General features: G+C 34.3%; 1 protein-coding gene and 1 pseudogene across 1 annotated transcript; both read right to left on the bottom strand.

The window, feature by feature from the left end:
- Positions 1–197: 197 nt before the first annotated feature.
- LOC116107684 lies at positions 198–5,455 on the bottom strand (annotated as a pseudogene).
- A 735-nt stretch (positions 5,456–6,190) lies between these two features.
- LOC116107677 lies at positions 6,191–11,276 on the bottom strand. Its single transcript, XM_031393972.1, has 6 exons — positions 11,263–11,276; positions 9,879–9,979; positions 9,710–9,787; positions 9,291–9,362; positions 8,121–8,218; positions 6,191–7,246 (listed from the first exon to the last, which is right to left on the bottom strand). The coding sequence occupies exons 1-6, from the start codon at positions 11,263–11,265 to the stop codon at positions 6,642–6,644; spliced, it is 957 nt and encodes a 318-aa protein (XP_031249832.1). The 5' UTR covers positions 11,266–11,276; the 3' UTR covers positions 6,191–6,641.
- Between the last annotated feature and the right edge of the window lie 10,558 nt (positions 11,277–21,834).

Here is a 21,834-nt window from a genome sequence, read left to right on the forward strand (position 1 = left end):
CGGCAAGGATTGATATTTGATCAAGAAGTTAATAGAATGCATACAATTTAGATGAATGAAGGCATTTATCTTTCGAGATATGGCCAAAAAAAAGAAAATGTTTGTAGTACTCATGAATTTATAGCATTTTACTACGATTTGAGAAAAAAAAGGAAAACAATTATGAAAAGGAGGCTAAAGTCATAGGATAAACCATCCACAAGAATTACGGTCTCTGTTCTTTGGTGATCTGGGATTGGTTCTCACTTCTGGGGAATTTGTTTGTTGAAACGCTGATTCCCATTTGGGAGAGATCACGACGCAGAAAATCGGCACCCTTGAACTGCAGACCGACTATGCCAACTTCAGTTGCAGCCTCCACGTTCTTTAACCTGGTGTCAGTCCAAGGCAATAAATTAGCGAGCAAAGTGAATCAAAATGTACGACATTAAAACAAACCCAATCTCTTTCTATGAAAACATGTTAAGCCGATTCAGTAGGCAATGCTAGTCAACTTTCAAGAGATACCTATTAATACAGAAAATAGTAACATTGATGTCTTCTAAAAGTCAGATTACTAGCAATAACGATGATTGTGCAGATCATTTTGACAGATACTTTACAAAAACTGAAGTTTTGAAATGATCCAAATCCAACTAACATGTCAAGAAGTAGCAATTTTGGCCCATACTTTTGGCAGAACTAATCTAGTGCAACGAGAATAGAAGACATGTAATCGATTCATACAAAATCAAGATTCTATAAGAGTAATAGTTTAATATATATAGAAATTAGAAGGATACCTGTCATCAATGAAAATACAATCTCCCGAATCAACCTTCAATGTCTCACGACTTCCAAGTAAAAATCAGGATCAGTTTTCCTCTTTCCTGAAAGAAGGCGAAAAACGTATCACTGTCCAGATGGCCAGCGTGTGCTAATGTCCACAACAGATACAGAACAATCGTTGTTTTGCAGTAGAAGACTCTCTAAAACAGTCAGATGGCATTCAAAAGAACATTAACTTGTTAGCTAAAATAGCAGAAATCATGCTGATAATACAGGATACTTCACCACTGATCTAATCTCGAAATAAGAGATCAACAAAAAATCACTGGCTACCCTCTAGTTTGGAAGTGCTGGATGGCTCGCTGAACTATTTGTATAATTTGTGAGACAGAAACCTTTAACATCTTCAGTCATGGTTTGATAGCTCAGAACAAGCTCCTTTCACCCACAAAATGCCATACCGCTCAGGTATATGACATAATAATTTATCCCAAACAGTGAATGACTGTGGTTGAACTTACATGGCTTAACTGCCCTGCAATTATGGATCACAACAACTCTCAAGCCTAATTCATTCTCACAAGCTGTGACACAACTTGCTTTTATGATCACAATAATATTTATGTGGAAAGCTAAAATCTACAAAAACCAGTACTAGCAAAAAGATAAGTATACTACACATGTATTAAACGAACAGATTTCCCTCAAACCTCTTTACTCCAATGACGGAGAAAAAAAAACATAGATACTGATAGCTGATTCATATCTTGAAGTATGATCTTATTTCCAATATATATTAAAAATACTAGGTAGATTAAATTTATTCCTAATAGAACAAATGTCAATCTATACATGAATACTTGAAAATCTATAAAAAGAAGGCAAGGCAGGATAATATTCTGACCAAAGAAAACAGACTAAATTTTGGTGTCCACCACCATACTGAACACCACACTATACATCCAATTTAATATGTTGGGGTAAGAAAGCGAGTTCTAGTATCAAGCAACTTCAAACTAGTGAACATACCTATGGCACAGGAACAAAATGTCCATGATAAGTAAGTTGAGATTTAATTTGTCCTCAATTATTCTGTACCTACAAAACACATTTTCAGAAAAATGATGACCCATCCACTGTCAAAGAACTGCCTTTGAAAAACTGAAGATGCAACATTGAAATTTTGGAGCTGATAGTTTTACTGATGAAACTGACGCTTTGGATTTGAATTTGCTTTCAGATTACCATCGAGAGAAATTAAAACTCAACAATACTAAATATAGTTTCAACTATAATAACAACATAAGTGTCTTTAAGTGTATCGTGTACTCTATAAATTTAAAGGCAACTATCGGTTTGGTGAAGCAGGTTGTGTGCACTAGCGAGCTGGAGATTCCTCCATCTCACTGGCCACCATTTTGATAAAATGTTTTCATCACTTCCAATTTGGGAGGTTTTAGCTCTCATGTACCTTATAGACATATAAAAACAATAAAATAAAAATTGATACATCTTGCAGGATGCAGAGCTGATTTAGAGGACAAAGAAAAATTGCTTATTCTTTGTATGAATGAGGATTGGCTAATGGTATGAAGGTATTTATGCTATACATAGAGGAAATGTTTTACATTCATAAAAGTCTTAAAACCAATTAGATGGCACTCTCTGCAGAAATATACAGCATGTGTGGATACTCACTCTTTCCACTAACTTCAGTGTGAACAGAAATTTTAAGCAACGGCTATTATGTATTACCATATTGTTAAAAGAAAGAAGTTCGTGCATAAATTTCTTTTTTCTGTGCTTAGGTTGGTCAAAAGACCCTCCAAAAGTAAAACCAAGTTCACCTTACCAGATAGGAAAATTAGTGAAAGCATGCATCTCATAGTTTGTTTTTTTAAATCAAAAAGCAATTCTTCGACACCTTCTATGTAATAATCATCCTCTTCTCATACAATTTTAAGTCCTGCAGAGATTTTTAGTTAAAATTAGTATTTTACAAATAAGGAGGGATAGATCCTAAAAGAAAGAGAACATAGAGCATATCAGCATATCCAAGGAATAGTCATTCAGAAATAAAGATAAATCAGTATATCTGCAATTGATTCTCAAAATATTACATAAAATACAGTGTTTCACTTTGTAATTTGATAATTGGTGGAAAGGATAAAAGACAGGCTAAATGATTCATGACATAAAGAAATTACAAACAAAATGATAAGGTACAGCCACTAACCAGTACAAAAATTGCTATTGAATAAGACTTAGATTTTAGTTGGATAAATGTTAATTAAATTTATTATCAATTATTCATATTTGCTTGGCTCACAGTATGTAACCAACACTTGTTTTGAAAAAGAATCTAAACAAATAATGCAGTTACCAACATGTAAGAAAAGAAATAACAAATATAATTTGCATTGTTACTGAAGCAAAAACTCGGTTATAAAAAAATACATTTCATATGATTTCTTGTTCTAAAGTTCAAAACAATTTTCAGGCAAAACCCAGACATGCTCTCTGCTCTAACATGGCAGGCACTAGATTGTCAAGCTCATAAAAGAGAAAACTACCAACCTTCCAAATCGAAAGGCCTTCCGTCTTTAAAGAATTTTCTGGCTAACTCCATCTAAAATAAGACAAAACACATTAGTATAGGACATTTGATAGGGACCAAAGCAAAGAACAGCTCATTTAGATGATCAATTGATGTAATTTAAGAAAGCAATAGAGCGGTTTTAAGCAGAAGGGAGTTATTCAGCTAAAATCTATCACATGATGAAGAGTATAGAGAAATTTGCCAAAAAAACAGGGGCATACTTTGCAAGATATCCTCAACTTTTGGGAGAGAGAGACCACCCCACATTTCCGACAAGTTAAACAATCCAGAAATAGTGATTATTGATCAGCAAGTTTAATTCCAAAATCACTTGTGTTTCAATGCAATCCCAGACTTCGAAATTAAAAAAGGACACACAACACAAAAAAAAACAATAACATACCATTATGCAATCAAAATATATACAAGATATAAAACCTTTAATGATTTTTCAAATTTCAAACATGAAGTGACCTAATTACATAATAAATTGATCACTCACATTCTATACATACAAATTTAATCATTCAATACTCAATGATGCCTCAAATCAATTTAACTGAAAATGAGTTCTTTCAACTGATGAAAGATAATATTTGGACATAAGTGTCGCACATACCTCATCAATCAGCCCTTTTTTCGAATTCAAGCCATGCAGTTGGTGCTTGCATTCTATTAGTTCCTTCATAGGCATTCTGAGCATAAATTCTCATTTTGATTATTGCAATCTTAATATAAGGAAATAACTGGAAGATAAAGAGAAGGCATGCTGATATCCAAATACTGTTTCTGAAAACTCTCCCAACCAAATGTATTTTCCTGAATTCATGATTCATTCATTTGTTTCCAAAAAGTAAAAAACTGTACCTTGCAATAAAAAAATAAAAAAAAAAATAAATCTAATATTATGCAAGCTCAGCAATCATAACCAAAAGCAAGCAACGGCAAAGCATCAACTCAACAACAGTTATCTTCATCACCATGTTAGCACGTTGTCCTTAACAAGTCTCTTGGTGAATAAGCACAACATCTCACACAAAACAGATGCTCAATGCATTAGATGCGGTCGTCTATTACCTTTATAGACCCTAACTCAAGATGATTAACGATATTTTTATGAGTTTCTACGGATTGGAAGCATTTACTTCTAGGCGTTAACTAAGCTCAACAGCCATTTTGATCATCTTAAAGTAAAGAAGTGCAGAAAGATGCCACCATTTCATCAAGAACCTTTCTGAAGTTGCAAAATCATCATAAACCTCCCCTAAAATTCCAAAAACATTTAAACTCTAAGTTCTATAAAATTTATCATAACTAAACCCCAAACACAACACACTACAACTCAAGAAGCTTTCTTTTTTAGTTTAATATCAGCACACATTAAATTACACGATTCTCAATTTATAACCAGAGATGGTATGGTTATTTTAATTATCGCATCAAAATCAACCGTTAACCAAAATAATATTCATCCTCATTGAATATGTTAACTTCTCCAATACAATACAATACAATACCAACATTATAGAAATAACCATGATATTTAAGAAACATTATTTCTCTAAGTTTTAAAAGATTATCAGAAACTACCATTAAAAACAAAGTCTCCACTATTCTCTAAACCAAACAATCTACTCTTCACGAAGCTTTCCCTTTCTTAGATCATAATCACATCACATTGAAAAGTAGCATGAAAACTGAGAATATTTCGTCCTCATTCAATGGTCTTAAGTATTAACTTCTTCGACATGATACTAATCAGCATTATTGAAATAACCCACCAGCAAAACAACCCCACTATCTCTCTTTACCCTTTATTTGATCAGAATTCTTCACAAATAATCTAATTCTGCTCACACTAATTCATTTTCATTGCTTACGTAGAAGTTTTTTTTTTTTTTTTCCTTCAAAGGGCTTTGACTTTGGCGTCCCAATTTCTAACAAAACATAAACAATAAAGCAAAAGAGCGAGTACCCAAAGAAGGCAGGGACATCCTGGTAAAAAGGGTCGCGAACGATTGTGTCCATGATGTCAAAGAGCAGTATGGGGAGCTTTCTCTGTTGAGTTTGTCCACTCAATGAGGCCATGAGGGCCTTTTTTGTAATGTTTTAAAGCTGGGATTCAAAGAAATTCTTATGGGTTTTCTAGAGGAAGGTTTTAGAGGGATTGCTGTTGTTGAACTCAGTGTGGTAGGTACTCTCATAGACAGTGCTGCCATTCAGATTGTAGTTCCGAATTGTGTGGTGGTTGGGTTTGTTTTGTTTGGTACCCGGGAAAATGAAGTTGTATTATCTTTTAGTCCCTGTTGTTTTTGTTATTTATTCTAGGTTTAATTCTTGACCTACCCTTACTTTTATTAGAATTTCAAAAATATCTCCCTAGTCTGGAAACTATCCATCACGTTCCTGTATGAATAAGTTGTATTGTATTATTGATGATTCATAGGATAGTTCAATGAACCGAGCCGCTTGCGAGCTGGCTCGGCTCGGTTCGTAACGACTCACTTGATTGAATTTCAGCCAGTTTAGCTTAGTTCGTGAGACGTTACGAGCTGAGTTTGACCTGTGATTCACTCGGCTCGGCTCGTTAGGCTCGCTAGCCGAATCAGGCTCGAACTCGTAGGGCCGATTTAGGGTTTTTAAAGTAAGGGGGATTAAAAAAATTCAAATAGGAAAATGTTTTCAAAAATGATAAAGATCCCCTCGATTTTTAAGCCCTAAGAACATGACTCCGCCACTGTTTGTCTAAAACCAAAGGAGTCAACAATTTTAGGCAAGTTACACTCCAGTTTAAGCTACCTCCAGTTTCTTTTCCTCTATCCTCAGATATTGAGCTTGTTCTCATTAAGAACAAAATGAAGATAACATTACAGAAACTAATAGTATTTCCATAATCTACAATGCATATTAAATATAACTTAAAATTAGTTATAAAACATCGAACTGTATACAACATCACTTTAATAATACATAAAGGATGACTGGTACATGTTACCATTCTAACATCATAGCTATTTCGATAACTTTATCAAGCCAATACTATAACGATGCCAGGAAAAGCTGACTCACATTTTGGGGATGGCTTCAACAAGCTCTGGCTGCAAAAATGCCCGCAAGCAAATCACAGAAGATGCCAGCAGCCAGAAGAGTCCTTTGGAGCTTTGATTCTTTCCCCTTTCATTCCCCTCAGCTAGTAAATATCAGCAAAAGGCTTTTGAAAATTTCATCAGTGCGCACAATAATTGATTCCTTGAAACATTGAATAAAACATCTACTATGAGCCAAGTTGCTTGGTCTCATTGCTTTTCAAATGGAAACCATCTTTGGCTGAGTGTAAACCCAAGGCTTGAGCAAACATTCTCTTTGCAGCTCCCAAATGTTCCTCCTTGGAGTACTCTTTGCTGACGCTGGTTTTACTTCTTCCATTCCCAGATACACTGACATCGGTGTGATGCTTTTCAGCTGGTTCTTGCGGTGTAGTTCTATCGCTTTGTGATGGCGTTCTACATTTTTGGAGATTGCCCTTTGGTTTACCACGAACATTCGTATTTCGTACTGGTGAGGAAGTGGTTTCCTGATGAGCTTCTAAACTTGAATTGGGTCTGGCTTTATCATTGTTTTGAGTGTTAACTTCATTGGCTAGTTGTGCAGATTCTTTGTCGTCTCTAATAACATCAGCTTGATTCCCAGATTTTACTTTTTGGCCCAACGCATGTGCAATCATTCGCCGAGCAACGTCCGGAACATTTCGTGGCTTCTGCCTAACAGGTTCTCTTACTGCTCCCACATCCATTGAAAAAATTCTTTCACGAGCAGCCAAATATGCGGCTTCTCTCTCCTCAAAGGTATGTTCAACAGAGGGAGATTGAGAGCTCAACACTGAAACAAACACAACTTTTTTATTCTCAAGAGTAACCTGTATGCTATTTCGCATTTAATATAGAAAGAAAGAAAAACATAATTCAACAAACTAGATCATGGTAATAAATTTAAAAAAAAAAAAAAAAAGCAATTTAATATAATAACAGATATTTCCTAGCGAGAATAAATATTCTAATCGTCAAAAAGGCTACATCTAAGTAGCCTCACGATCAGAACTCTCTCTATCTCCTATTGTAAAGTTCCTTTTTAATAAAATTCAGAGAAAAATATCATTTGGCTGATAGATGAATGAAACATTCCCACTTCAAATTGACCACATTTATACCAAGTGTCTCCAAGATTGTTCAGTTAGTTGGGTATCAGAAATGATTCTTGTATCCTAATGTTTTAGTATGAGACAACTGAAACGGAAATTTTCAGGAGATCCAAACATTCCCATGTTTTCAAGAGTTAAAACCTCCATCCCAAGTTTAACCAACAGTGTTTCATCAACACATAGAAAGCTTCTTGATGATGCTTTGACAGCTATAGCTCAAGTTTAACAATAATCTTTCAGAGACGTTAGCAACCAGCTATACAGCCTTTGCTTCGTACAGGACCTCAACAAGGCATATTTCCTATCATCCATCTCGAACATAATTAGCAATTCAAATATTTTTTTGGTACATAATATTGGATAGATACAAAGATATCATATGTCATACACTGTAATTCACAAAAGAAGGCAAAATACAACGGAAAAAGAAACTGCTAATATCATTGACTATAGTTGATATTGTTAAAAGTACCCAACAGTGCTCAGTTCCATTTTTAGGATGGAATGGCATTAGCATAAATAATTCTTTTAATTAAAGGGCAGGAAAAACTATACCTGGTGGAGCCTCTTTCCTCCTCAATAATTGGTGAGATGTGGTGACGAGCTCAGGCTCTCCATACTGCCACAAGATATCACTAACAAGAATGGATGGTCTGCAATCCAAGAACAAAGACGTTGGAACAGGAAATTTATGAGAAATATATTTTCATACTGTAATGCGTGCACTTATGAAACAAATCCAAAAATCTGAATTCCAACATTTTTTTCATTAATATATCAAAATTATTACATTCAACGTAAACTGGTACTACTACTAGGGCAATGCTGCTGTTATAACGAAATCCAAACATTCATAATCAAATTTGTTAAGTCAAATGATTGTCAGAGGCACACAAAAGATGTTTGCATTCAGAACAAGTAGCAACCTGATGTCAGACTCAGTATTCCACAAAAAGATAAGATAAAGTAAAACTCTTAAAAGGCACAGAAACGAAAAAGGAAAAAATCATCCATGCAGGTTCATCACAATAAGATGTGCAAATATAACTGAAAATCAACTCCAGCTGAAACTATAAAGAAGATTGATAATATCATCAAATATATACTATAATCATTACAAAACGCTAAATTAAATTAATTCAGAGTAAAACAATACACTTAAATTTTCTAAAAATAAAAAATAAAAATAGAAAATTTGTAACAGAAATTAAACACCTTCAAATCTTCTCGAGGAACCTGCACTAATTAAGTGGATTCACTAGGAACTGTTTTCAACAAATTGAACAGATTCACTTTTGTTTTATAAGTCTTACTTTCATCATCGAAGTACCGTTGTCTTAAACTAGTTTTATACCCTAAAACTATAGTATTAGGAATCAGAAAGCATCTTTCAATGGTTCTCTCAAGTCATCAAGTTGATGGTTGTGCAGTTTAGCAACATGTTTCAATAAGCCACAGCAATCTACAATAGCTGAGAACCATGTTGCATAGTATTATTAATGATAAAGTCCACCTATTTAAGCTTCATATTTGAGGATGAAAGATTAAGGATCTAATAAGCGGCAACATGATCCACATCATCACCTCATTACATGTTTTATATATGTGCTCCCAGGATTATTTATCCAGCAAACTTTAATACACGACAAGACATAAGGAGATAGATGCAAGAGTGAATATATAATGTAACAAATCCTAGGTATGGCATCATGTTTCTTCACATACATTGAAGTCTCAGGGCATCGCTCTAAAATCAAGTGTCGATCATCTCCTTCACCGACAGATTCATGGGCAAATCTACATAATCAGAAAAAGTTCATGATATCAATGAAAGGCTTAAAAAAAATAAGTAATCCTGTAATCAAATGAATTCTCAATTTAGAACATAATGCATATATGAAAGGATGAGATCAATTTAGCAACAAATATGCATTTAAAGGAATGCCCTGCAGTAGTCCTCTGAGGGCCCATATTCCCATGAGGCTATCCACTTGGGATATAATTTCTCACAAGTTTAAAAAGCCCCCAAGGGTGTAAAATCTGATACTAGTCTTCAGATTCGAACCCAGTGAACTCATAAGGAAGGTTAGGGGATTTAAGGGTATGAAGCAGGGGAAGGGGGAAAAAAGGAATAAAAGAACTACCCAAATATATCTGCCAATCTATGCAAGAGAAGACGACTGTAGGAGTTCATTGGTTCCAACTCAAGGACCCCATCAGTGCTGCAATCAAAACATATTATTAGAAAAGTATTCACATAAGCTAACAGCCTTAAGAAAAATAGCTTCATATAACACATTTTTTTTTTTTTACCTGTTATCATCCTGAAGGAAGTTGACCAAGGCCTCCTCCATCGAAAGTACAAGATGCTTACATGGAAGATTGTCCTTCACGAGGAAAGCCAACTCCTCCACCTGCAAGTTCATCATCAATATGTATGGAGTAGAAAAGATCATGGGCCCCTCTCACATTTGACTTAAATAAAACACCACACAAAGAAAACAAAACAATAAACCATTTAGTTTGAAATTTGATCAAAGAAAACATGCAAAACCCTAGTCCTAGCATCAGTAACCAAAGTTTGGCAAATCAAAGACAGAAAAACACCATTTACTCATTAACGTTGGCCTAATCACTAATAAAAAAAAAAAATATCTGTTTGGAAGTTCCAAAAAATTCCAGCCATTTCTTAAAACTGAATTACTAAAACAGAACACCAAAAACCCTAGTCCCACTGTTCTAATATTAAAAAAGAAGAAAGATTAACCAATCATAAATGCTCCATCAACACTTCCTAATCATAGTACTAACCCATTATGAAACAATCCCAGTGGTTTTCCTAACAAACACCTTATCCTTAAAGTTTTACCTAACAACATAACTAAACTAAAAACAACTTTATGCTAAGATAAAAACTTAACTTTTAATGATAAATTCACTTCAGCACCCCCATAAAAATCACAGTGGAAACTAAAATACCCAGTTGGCATAGTACCATCAACTATTATTGTATAAACTTGACAAAGACATGATATTTCCCTAAAACACTGCTGCACTAAACTGTAACAACTTAAGTTATAATTAAAAAACTGAACTTTACTATTACAAGTCAAATTCAACACCCACCATACAAATTCAACAACGAACTAAAAAACAAAAACACCCCGTTGATCATCCATTATATCTTCATTAGAATTGATATAAACATAATATTTTCCTTAAAATAATAGCTAAGAATTGAAAACTGAACTTTATAATGATAATATTCAACTTCAAACCCTGCAACACAAATCAACAACAAACAAAAATACTCAGTTGACATATCATCATTATGTCTGTATGAATTTGATAACATGATATGCCCTAAACAACAGCTATTCCAAACTGTAACTAGGAACAACTTTCATGTTAAGAATAAAAGCTCAACTTTATAAGAATTCAATTTCAACAAACCCCATCATACCACAATACCCAGTTGATTCATCAATTATGTTCTAACTAAATTCACAAGGAACAACTTTATATAATAATTAAAAAACCAAATTGTAATAAAAACTTCAACTTTCAAAAACCCATCAGTCAAAATCAAACGTAGAAATCATCCATTAGGTTTGTATATAAATTGAAAGAGACATAAATTGAAGGCAGAAGAACGTTAAACAGTAACCAAAATTGAGAAAAGAAGATGAAAAGTTACCATGGCGAACTGAGTCATGCCTCATTTTAGGAAAAGTAGGAGGAACAGTTAAAGCAAGGAGCATGAATTGTGAGAAGAGAGATAAAAAGAGAGGTAGATCACAACAAACAACCGCAAGAACATGATATGTTTTGTTCCTGTAATTACATTTTATTGCTGTTTTTTTTTTACAAGGTATATTCTTTATCTTTATATATTCAAATACTATAATCATATTTTCTTTATGTTTTTATATTTTATTTATTATTTCACTAATTTGTATTTATTTTTCTATGTAAAAATTCAAAGTTGGTTTGAATTAGCAATTAATTCAATAAATCGAATACTATCAAAATTTATAATAAAAAAATTATTATTCTATTAAAAATTTTAATTATTGCGACCTTAAATTAACTAATATAACAGTTTAAACTTATTCAATTCGGTCGAATTTCTAATACACACGTGTTGTTCAAGTTTTTTTTTTTTTTTTAAATAAAAACATTGGTTGATTTGGTTCTGGTTTAGTGAAAATGTAATTTATAACAACATCCATGGATAATTCAAATGGTTAGAACGAATTGGAGATAGGGTAGACAGACGCACAGTTTCAGTTTATCTCTATTGTGAACATTCTATAGTTTAATTGGGGGTCAGTGGATTGTTGTGGTAATCTTTCTAAAAAAATTAGTCGAGATGCATACACCTAGTTCAACACTTTGTAAAAAAAAAATTTAATATCAAATGTTAGTTAACATGTCATACGCTAGATACTATCTCTATGTTAGACAATGTTGGATAACTTGTTAAATTGTACTACCAAAACTGATAGACGAGTTTAATGCTCTGTTTTGAACCTGAAACGAACCGCTAGTCAAACCGGGATTGGGTAAACCTCTCCGATCTAGTTCAGGTTACAGAGGTTTTTGTTATATTTGAAATTTATGAGGGACTATTGAAATTATTTAGGAGTGTTTTTACATATTTCAAAAATTTAGATTCTAATTATTATTTTGCGCATTTTAAAATAAATAAAATTTAAGGGCTAATTTACAGTTTTTAAAAAATACTTCTGATGCTGATCAGTGATCGACCTGAACTCAATCACTTACCAATCTTATAATAGGTCAGGTTTTAAACAATGGTTTAACGGATGGAAAGATGTTTTTACCATACAACTGATAAAACCGTACACCTGTACATTATTCAAGTATTTAATCGTAAAACGTCAAACTTGTTATTTAAATGATAATTTACAATGAAAGAGTTGTAACACTTTATTTTAGTACTGAAAGTTATGTGATTATAAGTTTCATGTTCCGTAACGTTACCAATCTTGTAACGGCAACAAAAACGTCGCGGATTAAAACAGTTTCTCTCAGCCTTCCAAATTCTGCAAAATACACAAAGGGAACACTATAGAGTTCTTCAGTTTCAGAAACTGTTCCCTGGATTTCTTTCATGGATAGTGCTGTTTTGTTTGTTTTCATCACTACACAACGGAACTGAAATACCACGTTTGACGATGGATTCGATTAAGACCTGGTACAATCACAAGAAACTTTACGTGAAAGTTCAACAAATTCAGTAAGTTGAGAAGCTGATGAAAAGCTGGGGAGAATTTCGGCAAGGATTGATATTGATCAAGAAGTTAATAAAGCTTACAATTTAGTATGAATCGAAGGCATTTATCTTCGAAGATATTGGCCAAAGAAAAGAAAATGTTTGTAATACTCATGAATTTATAGCATTTTACTACGATTTGAGAAAAAAAGAGGAAACAATTATGAAAGGAGGGCTAAAGTCATAGGATAAAACCTCCCAAGAATTACGGTCTCTGTTCTTTGGTGATCTGGGATGGTTCCACTCTGGGGAATTGTTTGTTGAAACGTTGATTCCCATTTGGAGATCACGACCAGAAAATCAGCACCCTTGAACTGCAGACCGACTATGCCAACTTCAGTTGCAGCCTCCACGTTCTTTAACCTGGTGTCAGTCCAAGGCAATAAATTAGCGAGCGAAGTGAAGCTCAAAATGTACGACATTAAAACAAACCAATCTCTTTCTATGAAAACATGTAAGCCGATTCAGTAGGCAATGCTAGTCAATTTCAAGATACCTATTAATACAGAAAATAGTAACATTGATGTCTTCTAAAGTCAGATTACTAGCAATAACGATGAATTGGCGATCATTTTGACAGATACTTTACAAAAACGAAGTTTTGAAATGATCCAATCCAACTAACATGTCAAGAAGTAGCAATTTGGCCCATACTTTTGGCAGACTAATCTAGTGGCAACGAGAATAGAAGACATGTAAATCGATTCATACAGAAATCAGATTCTATAAGAGTAATAGTTTTAATATATATGAAATTAGAGGATCCTGTCATCAATGAAAATACAATCTCCTGAATCAACCTTCAGATGTCTCACGACTTCCAAGTAAAATCAGGATCAGGTTCCTCTTTCCTGAAAAGAAGGCGAAAAACGTATCACTGTCCAGATGGACAGGCTGTGCTAATGTCCCAACAGATACAGGAACAATCGTTGTTTGCAGTAGAAGACTCTCTAAAACAGTCAGATGGCATTCAAAAAGAACATTAACTTGTAGCTAAATAGCAGAAAATCATGCTGTAATACAGGATACTTTGCACCACTGATCTAATCTCGAAATAGAGATCAACAAAAATCACTGCTACCCTCTAGTTTGGAAGTGCTGGATGGCTCGCTGAACTATTGTAGTATTAATTGAGACAGAACCTTTAACATCTTCAGTCATGGTTTGATAGCTCAGACAAGCTCCTTCACCAAAACATGCCATACGCGTCTCAGTATATGACATAATAATTTATCCCAAACAGTGAATGACGGTTGAACTTACATGGCTTAACTGCCCTCAAATTATGATCACAACACTCTCAAGCCTAATTCATTCTCACAAGCTGTAACACAACATTGCTTTTATGATCACATAGTATTTTTGGAAAAGCTAAAATCTACAAACCAGTACTAGCAAAAAGATAAGTATACTACACATGTATTAAAACTGAACAGATTTCCCTCAAGCCTCCTTATAACTCAATGACGGAGAAAAAAAAACATAGATACGATAGCTGATTCATATCTTGAAGTTATGATCTATTTCCCATATATATTACAAAATACTAGGTAGATTAAATTATCCTAATAGAACAAATGTCAATCTATACATGAATACTTGAAAATCTATAAAAGAAGCAAGGCAGGGATAATATCTGACCAAAGAAAACAGACTAAATTTTGGTGTCCAGCACATACTGAAACACACACATATACATCCAATTTAATATGTGTGGTAAGAAAGCGAGTTCATGGTATCAAGCAACTTCAAATAGTGAACATACCTATGGCACAGGACAAAATGTCCATGATAATAAGTTGAGATTTTTTTTGTCTCAATTTCGTACCTACAAACATTTTCCAGAAAATGATGAGCCATCCACTGTCAAGGAACTGCCTTTGAAAAAACTGAAGATGCAACATTGAAATTTGGAGTATGTTTTTACTGATGAAACTGACGCTTTGATTTGAATTTGCTTTCAGATTACCATCGAGAAAAAAACTCAACAAATACTAAATATAGTTTCACTATAATCAAACATAAGTGTCTTTAAGTGTATCAGTACTCTATAAATTGAAGGCAACTAATCGGTTTAGTGAAGCGCTTTCCGCGGGCTACGAGCTGGAGATTCCTCCATCTCACTGGCCACCTTTTGATAAAATGTTTTCATCACTTCCAATTTGGGGGGTTTAGCTCTCATGTACCTTAGAGTAAAATAACAATAAATAAAAAAATTGATACATCTTGCGGATGCAGAGCTGATTTAGAGGACAAAGAAAATTGCTTATTCTTTATTGAATGGATTGGCTATGGATATGAAAGGTATTTATCTATACAGAAAAGATTTTACATTCATAAAAAGTTCTTTAACCAATTAGATGGCACTCTCTGCAGAAGATTACAGCATGTGTGGGATACTCACTCTTTCCACTAACTTCAGTGTTTACAGAAATTTTAGCAACGGCTATTATGTATTACCATATATCTTAAAAGAAAGAAGTTCGTGCATAAATTTCTTTTTCTGTGCTTAGGTTGGTCAACAAGACCCTCCAAAAGTAAAAACCAAGTTCACTTACCAGATAGGTTATAGTGGAAAGCATGCACTCATAGTTTTTTGTTTTAATCAAAAAGCAATTCTTCAACCTTCTATGTAATAATATCCTCTTCTCATACAATTTTAAGTCCTGCAGGATTTAGTTAAAATTAGTATTTACAAATAGCGATAGATCCATAAAGAAAGAGAACATAGAGCATATCAGCATATCCAAGGAATAGTCATTCAGAAATAAAGATAAATCAGTATATCTGCATTGATACTCAAAATACATATAATACACGTGTTTCACTTGTAATTTGATTATGGGTGGAAAGGATAAGAAAGACAGGCTAAAGTGATTCATGCATAAAGAAAATTACAAACAACATGATAAATACAGATCACTAACCAGTACAAAAATTGCTATTGAATAAGAGCTTAGATTTTGTTGGATAAAAAGTTAATTAAAAATTTATTATCAATTATTCATATTTGCTTGGCTCACATATGTAACCAACACTTGTTTTGAAAAGAATCTAAACAAAAAGTTAACAGTTACCCATGTAAGAAAAGAAAATAACAAATATAAGTTGCATTGTTACTGAAGCAAAACTCGGTTATAAAAAGAATACATTTCATTGATTTCTTGTTCTAAAGTTCAAAACAATTTTCAGGCAAAACCCAGAAATGCTCTCTGCTTAACATGCAGGCACTAGATTGTCAAAGCTCATAAAAGAGAAAACTACCAACCTTCAAATCGAAAGGCCTTCCGTCTTTAAAGAATTTTCTGGCTAACCCATCTAAAATAAGAAAACACAATTAGTGGACATTGATAGGGACCAAAAGCAAAGAACAGCTCATTTAGATGATCAAATTGATGTAATTAAGAAAGCAATAGAGTGGTATTTTAGCAGAAGGGAGTTATTCAGGCTAAAATCTATCAAATTTACATGACGAAGAGTATGAGAGAGAAATTTCCAAAAAAACACGGGGCATTACTTTGCAAGATATCCTCAACTTTGGAGGAGAGACCACTCCACATTCCGACAAGTTAACAATCCGGAAATAGGATTATGATCAGCAAGTTTAAATCCAAAATCAACTTGTGTTTCAATGCAATCCAGACTTCGAAATATAAAAAAGGACACACAAACAACAAAAGAAAACAATAACATAACCATTATGCAATCAAAATATATCAAGGATATAAAATCCTTTAATGACTTTTCAAATTTCAAACATGAATTGACCTAATTACATAATAAAATTGATCACTCAGCATTCTATACATACAAATTTATCATTCAATACTACAAAGATGCCCAATTAATTTACTGAAAAATGAGTTTCTTCAACTGAATGAAAGATATATTTGGACATAAGTGTCGCACATACCTCATCAATCAGCCCCTTTTCGAATTCAAGCCATGCAGTTGGGTGCTTGCATTCTATTAGTTCTTCATAGGCATTCTGAGCATAAATTCTCATTTGATTTATTGCAATCTTATATAAGGAAATAACTGGAAGATAAAGAGAAAGGCATGCTGAGTATCCAAATACTGTTTCTGAAAACTTCCAACCTAATGTATTTTCTGAGATTCATATATCATTTGTTTCCAAAAAGTAAAAAACTGTACCTTGTAAAATAAAAAATAAATTCTGATATTTATGCAAGCTCAGCAATCTAACACAAATAGGCAAGCAATGCCAATAGGCATCAACAACAGTTATCTTCATCACCATGTAGCACGTGTCTTAACAAGTCTCTTGGTGAATAAGCACAACATCTCACACAAAACAAGATTCATCAATGCATTGATGCGGTCGTCTATTACCTTTATAGACCCTAACTCAAGATGATTAATTACTTTTTTGAGTTTCTCACGGATTTGGAAGCATTTTACTTCTAGGCGTTAACAAGTCAACAGTCTTTTTGATCATCTTAAAGTAAGAGAAGTGCAGAAGATGCCACCATTTCATCAAGAACCTTTCTGAAGTTGCAAAATCATCATAAACCTCCCCTAAAAATTCCCAAAACATTTAAACTCTAGGTTCTTAAAATTTTCTATAATAAAACCTGCAAACACAAACCACTACAACTCAAGAAGCTTTTCTTTTTTATTATAATATCAGCAACAATTAAATTACACGATTCTCAATTGTATAATCAGAGCTGGTATGGTTTATTTAAATTTCGCATCAAAATCAACCGTTAAACCAATAACTATTCTCCCTCATTGATATGGTAACTTTCCAATACAATCAATACCAACATTATAGAAATAACCATGATTAAAGAAACCTTTATTTCTCTAAGTTTTAAAAGATTTCAGAAACTACCATTAAAACAAAGTCTCCACCTATTCTCTAAACCAAACAATTACTCTTCACGAAGCTTTCCCTTCTAGATTATAATCACATCAACATTGAAAAGTAGCATGAAAACTGAGAATATTTCATCCTCATTCAATGGTCTTAAGTATTAACTTCTCGACATGATACTGTATCAGCATTATTGAAAAACCCACCAGCAAACAACCCCACTATCTCTCTTTACCCTTTATTTGATCAGAATTCTTCAAATAATCTAATTCTGCTCACACTAATTCATTTTCATTGCTTACGTAAAAGTTTTTTTTTTTTTTTTCCTTCAAAGGGCTTTGACTTTGGCGTCTCCAATTTCTAACAAGAACATAAACAATAAAGCAAAAGAGCAGTACCCAAGAAGAGCAGGACATCCGGGTAAAAAGGGTCGCGAACGATGGTGTCCATGATGTCAAAGAGGCAGTATGGGGAGCTTTCTCTGTTGAGTTTGTCCACTCAAGAGGCCATGAGGGGCCTTTTTGTGATGTTTTTAAAGCTGGGATTTAAAGAAATTCTTTGGTTTTCTAGAGGAAGGTTTTAGAGGGATTGCTGTCGTTGAACCCAGTGGTGTAGGTACTCTCATAGACAGTGCTGCCATTCAGACTGTAGTCCGAATTGTGTGTGGGTTGGGTTTGTTTTGTGTTGGTTCCGGGAAAATGAAGTTGTATTATCATTTTAGTCCCTGTTGTTGTTTATTCTAGGTTTAATTTTGACCTACCCTTACTTTTATTAGAATTCTAAAATATCTCCCTAGTCTGGAAACTATCCATCACGTTTTGTTCCTGTAAAGTTGTATTGTACTATGTGATGATTCAGGGATAGTTCAATAGAACCAGCCGCTTGCGAGCTGGCTCGGCTCGGCGCATTAACGATTCGATTGGTGAATTCGAGCCAGTTTACTCAGTTTGTGAGAGGTTACGGAGCCGAGTTAGATCCTGACTCGGCTCTCGGCTCGTTAGCTAGCGAGCCGAATCAGGCTCAAACTCGTAAGGGCATTTAGGGTTTTTAAAGTAAGGGGGATAAAAAAAAATTCAAAAGGAAATGTTTAAAAATGAAAAAAAATCCCCCCTTTTTAAGCCGTAAGAACACGACTCCACCACTGTTTGTTGTAAACCCAATAGAGTTAACAATTTAGGCAAGTGTAAGCGCCTCTAGTTTCTTCTTTCCTCTGTCTTCAGCGGCTTCGAGTCTCCTTCAAATCTCGCCGTCAAACGGCTCAAACCCATCTCTTCGCCATTGTCTGCTTCATGAGGTCTCTTTCAAATCTCGTCGTCAAACCGACCTAAACTCATCTGCTTCGGTGTCGTTTGCTTCGTGGGGTCTCCTCAATCTCGTTGTCAAACGACTCAAACCCATCTGCTTTCGTCGTCGTCGTCGTGTTTTCGGCTTGTCGCAGATGACAACCTTTCAAATCTCGTTGTCGCAGTCGACGTCAAGTTGTTGTCTTGCTGAAGGTGTCAGCTTGTAAAGGTAATTATTTATGTGTGTTATTTTGGTCACAGATATGAATGTTATCTTGGTTTTAGTTTGATTAATTTAATACATACAAAGTCACACTCACACCAAAACGAAAGACCCCATTCATCTTGGTTTTTATATCTGTTTATTATCGACCATCAATTCAGTTATCAAATATACCATCAATGCATTAGCAAAATATTTGATAACTAAATTGAGATGCCCAGGCCCAGAAAATATTTGCTGCATGGTGAGGACCTCAGAACCAACCATAACTATCTACTCTAATTTATAAAAAAAACTGCAGTTTTTCTTTTTGCTGGCTCGCGAACCGCTCGAACTCAACTCGTTAAGTCCATTTGCAAGCCTGGCTTAAAATCCATTTCCCTTACACGAGCCAATCCAAGCCAAGAATTCACACTCGGTCGAAAATAGCTCAGGTGTGGAATGCAGCAACATTTCTTTTTACTCTTGCACTTCCTTCTTGATATAGTGGATAAAGACAGTTTAAAAAAGAAAAAAAAAAAAAAAAAAAAAAAAAAAAAAAGGAAGGGGGTGGGGAGGAGGGGGGGTTGTGCAAGCCTACAGTTTTTATAACAAATCAAATAAAGTCAAATATCAGAAGAGTAAGGCTCCGTTTGGTTCACATTTTGCATTTTTGAGAAAAGTTTTTTGAAAAAAGTTAAAAAAAGTTGAATTGGGCGGGTATTACGATGTAAGATTTACACATTAATAAAATACCCCATATGTTTTTTATTTACAAACATCTCGATAATAAAACAATAAAAGTTAACAAAAACACCCTCACCTATCCTCAAATACGGACAGCAGGCCCCACTATTGGAGGGTGGCTGGAGTCCCGCATAGGCGCATGACCGACTGGATCTTGCCATCGTGCGCGATAGGCCTTTTCTAGCTACCCTCGGTGGATCTGGCCGGCAAAGGCCAGATCTACGGCTAATCTGGCCATGACGGCCAGATCTGGCTGTATTTGCTCGTCAATGTCAACGACAGCCACAACGATCGCGTTGATGGTCAATGACTACTGTTTGTTGGCCGTCGTTGACGTTAAACGAGCAAATCCGCCAAGATCTGGCCTTTTCGATCAATCCATTGTGAATTGGTCGAAAAAGGCTAGATCGACGCACTACCAGCCATATCACCGGTAGTGTGCGCCATCTCATCAGATTCCAGCCATTTCCGACGGTAATGGCCAAAATCTGGTAAATGTGATTTCTGGGGTGTTTTTTAAATTTTTAAAAAAATATTTAGGGTATTTAATTAAATTAACAAATTTAGGGTGTTAAAAAAAGTTAAATAATATTGTGAGTTTTTTTGGTATTTTACTGTTTAACTTTTTTTGGAATCTAATAATAGTAATTCCCAAAAACAACCAAATGAGCCAAAGAGCTTTCACCCAAGTTGTCTTATTGACACTTCCCACCCAAAGTTTATTATTCAAAATACCTTTGTATTATAAAATATGAATGAAAACTATTAAATAGAGAATGCTATGCGTCTCACGGATCTACTACCTCTTATTACCTTTGTAAAATTACATATGGTACCCATACTATGCTTGTGGTACCCATATTATGTTTTATTATAAAGGTAAGTATGATGTTAGTACACTGTAGTACGCATAGTATTACTTTAAAACTTTGAGCTCCGTATACTAAAACGTGTTTTAATTTTAGCGGTGTGTTTTGTAATAAATAAACAAGTAGAAGGCCCGAAAATAAAAGCGTAAAAATAGAGAGCTGAAATGAAAAACTCTATAACTTTTTCTCACATTGTGTTGTGTGTTTACAGGAGAAAGTGGGGTTTATTTATCCAGCCAGCCGCCACTAGAACAAATAAACTTTACATGCTTAAGTGTATCCTGTCATTTGAGTATCTACGAGGCCCATGTGTTATAGTCTAGGTACTGACAGTTTGGTGGATGCCCACCATTTACATTACAGTTTTATATAACAAAAGAGTTTCTAGTTTGTTTCTTATTCACGCTCAATAAAAGTGAAAGGGTGACTTCCTGATTAGCAAATTAGACATTTGATATAATCTTTTAACTTCAAGAGATTGATCCGACGGTCAAAGAGTTTGTTCATTTTATTGACTTTTAAGTTCGACTCTGAGGCCATCTATCTACACTTGTGGCTTTGTTACTATTATCCTTGTAAAGATAGCTTAACAATTCAAGGGCCAAGGTTAAACCTACCCCAATCTCGATTTGAAACACACGTACATTTGTACTCAACTTCAACTCTAATCCTTGCCTTCAGTTCTAGGGGGCATCTTTTCCCACCAACCCTAAAATTTTCCAAGATCCCCTTGTCCAATAACTGGATTTTTCGAGCTAACCGATCCCGTCTAGTATTTTTGCCAAACCTAACACTGACCAGTGGTTACAATACCTTAGCAAAATCTGAAAGTGATAAAGGTCAATAATAATTAAAGTAAAATGTTTGGGAAATATCAAAATTGAGCAAAAGCTCAAGGGGAAATCAAATGACATTAAGGGATTTTATTACAAGACATAATGTCCCAATTCTAATATTATTGCTATACACAGCGCTAGTTATAACTTATTTCAATGTATAAGAAATTCAATAACAAACCAGGAATAAATT

Source organism: Pistacia vera, unplaced genomic scaffold, assembly GCF_008641045.1.
Source record: "Pistacia vera cultivar Batoury unplaced genomic scaffold, PisVer_v2 Contig545, whole genome shotgun sequence".
NCBI lineage: Eukaryota > Viridiplantae > Streptophyta > Magnoliopsida > Sapindales > Anacardiaceae > Pistacia > Pistacia vera.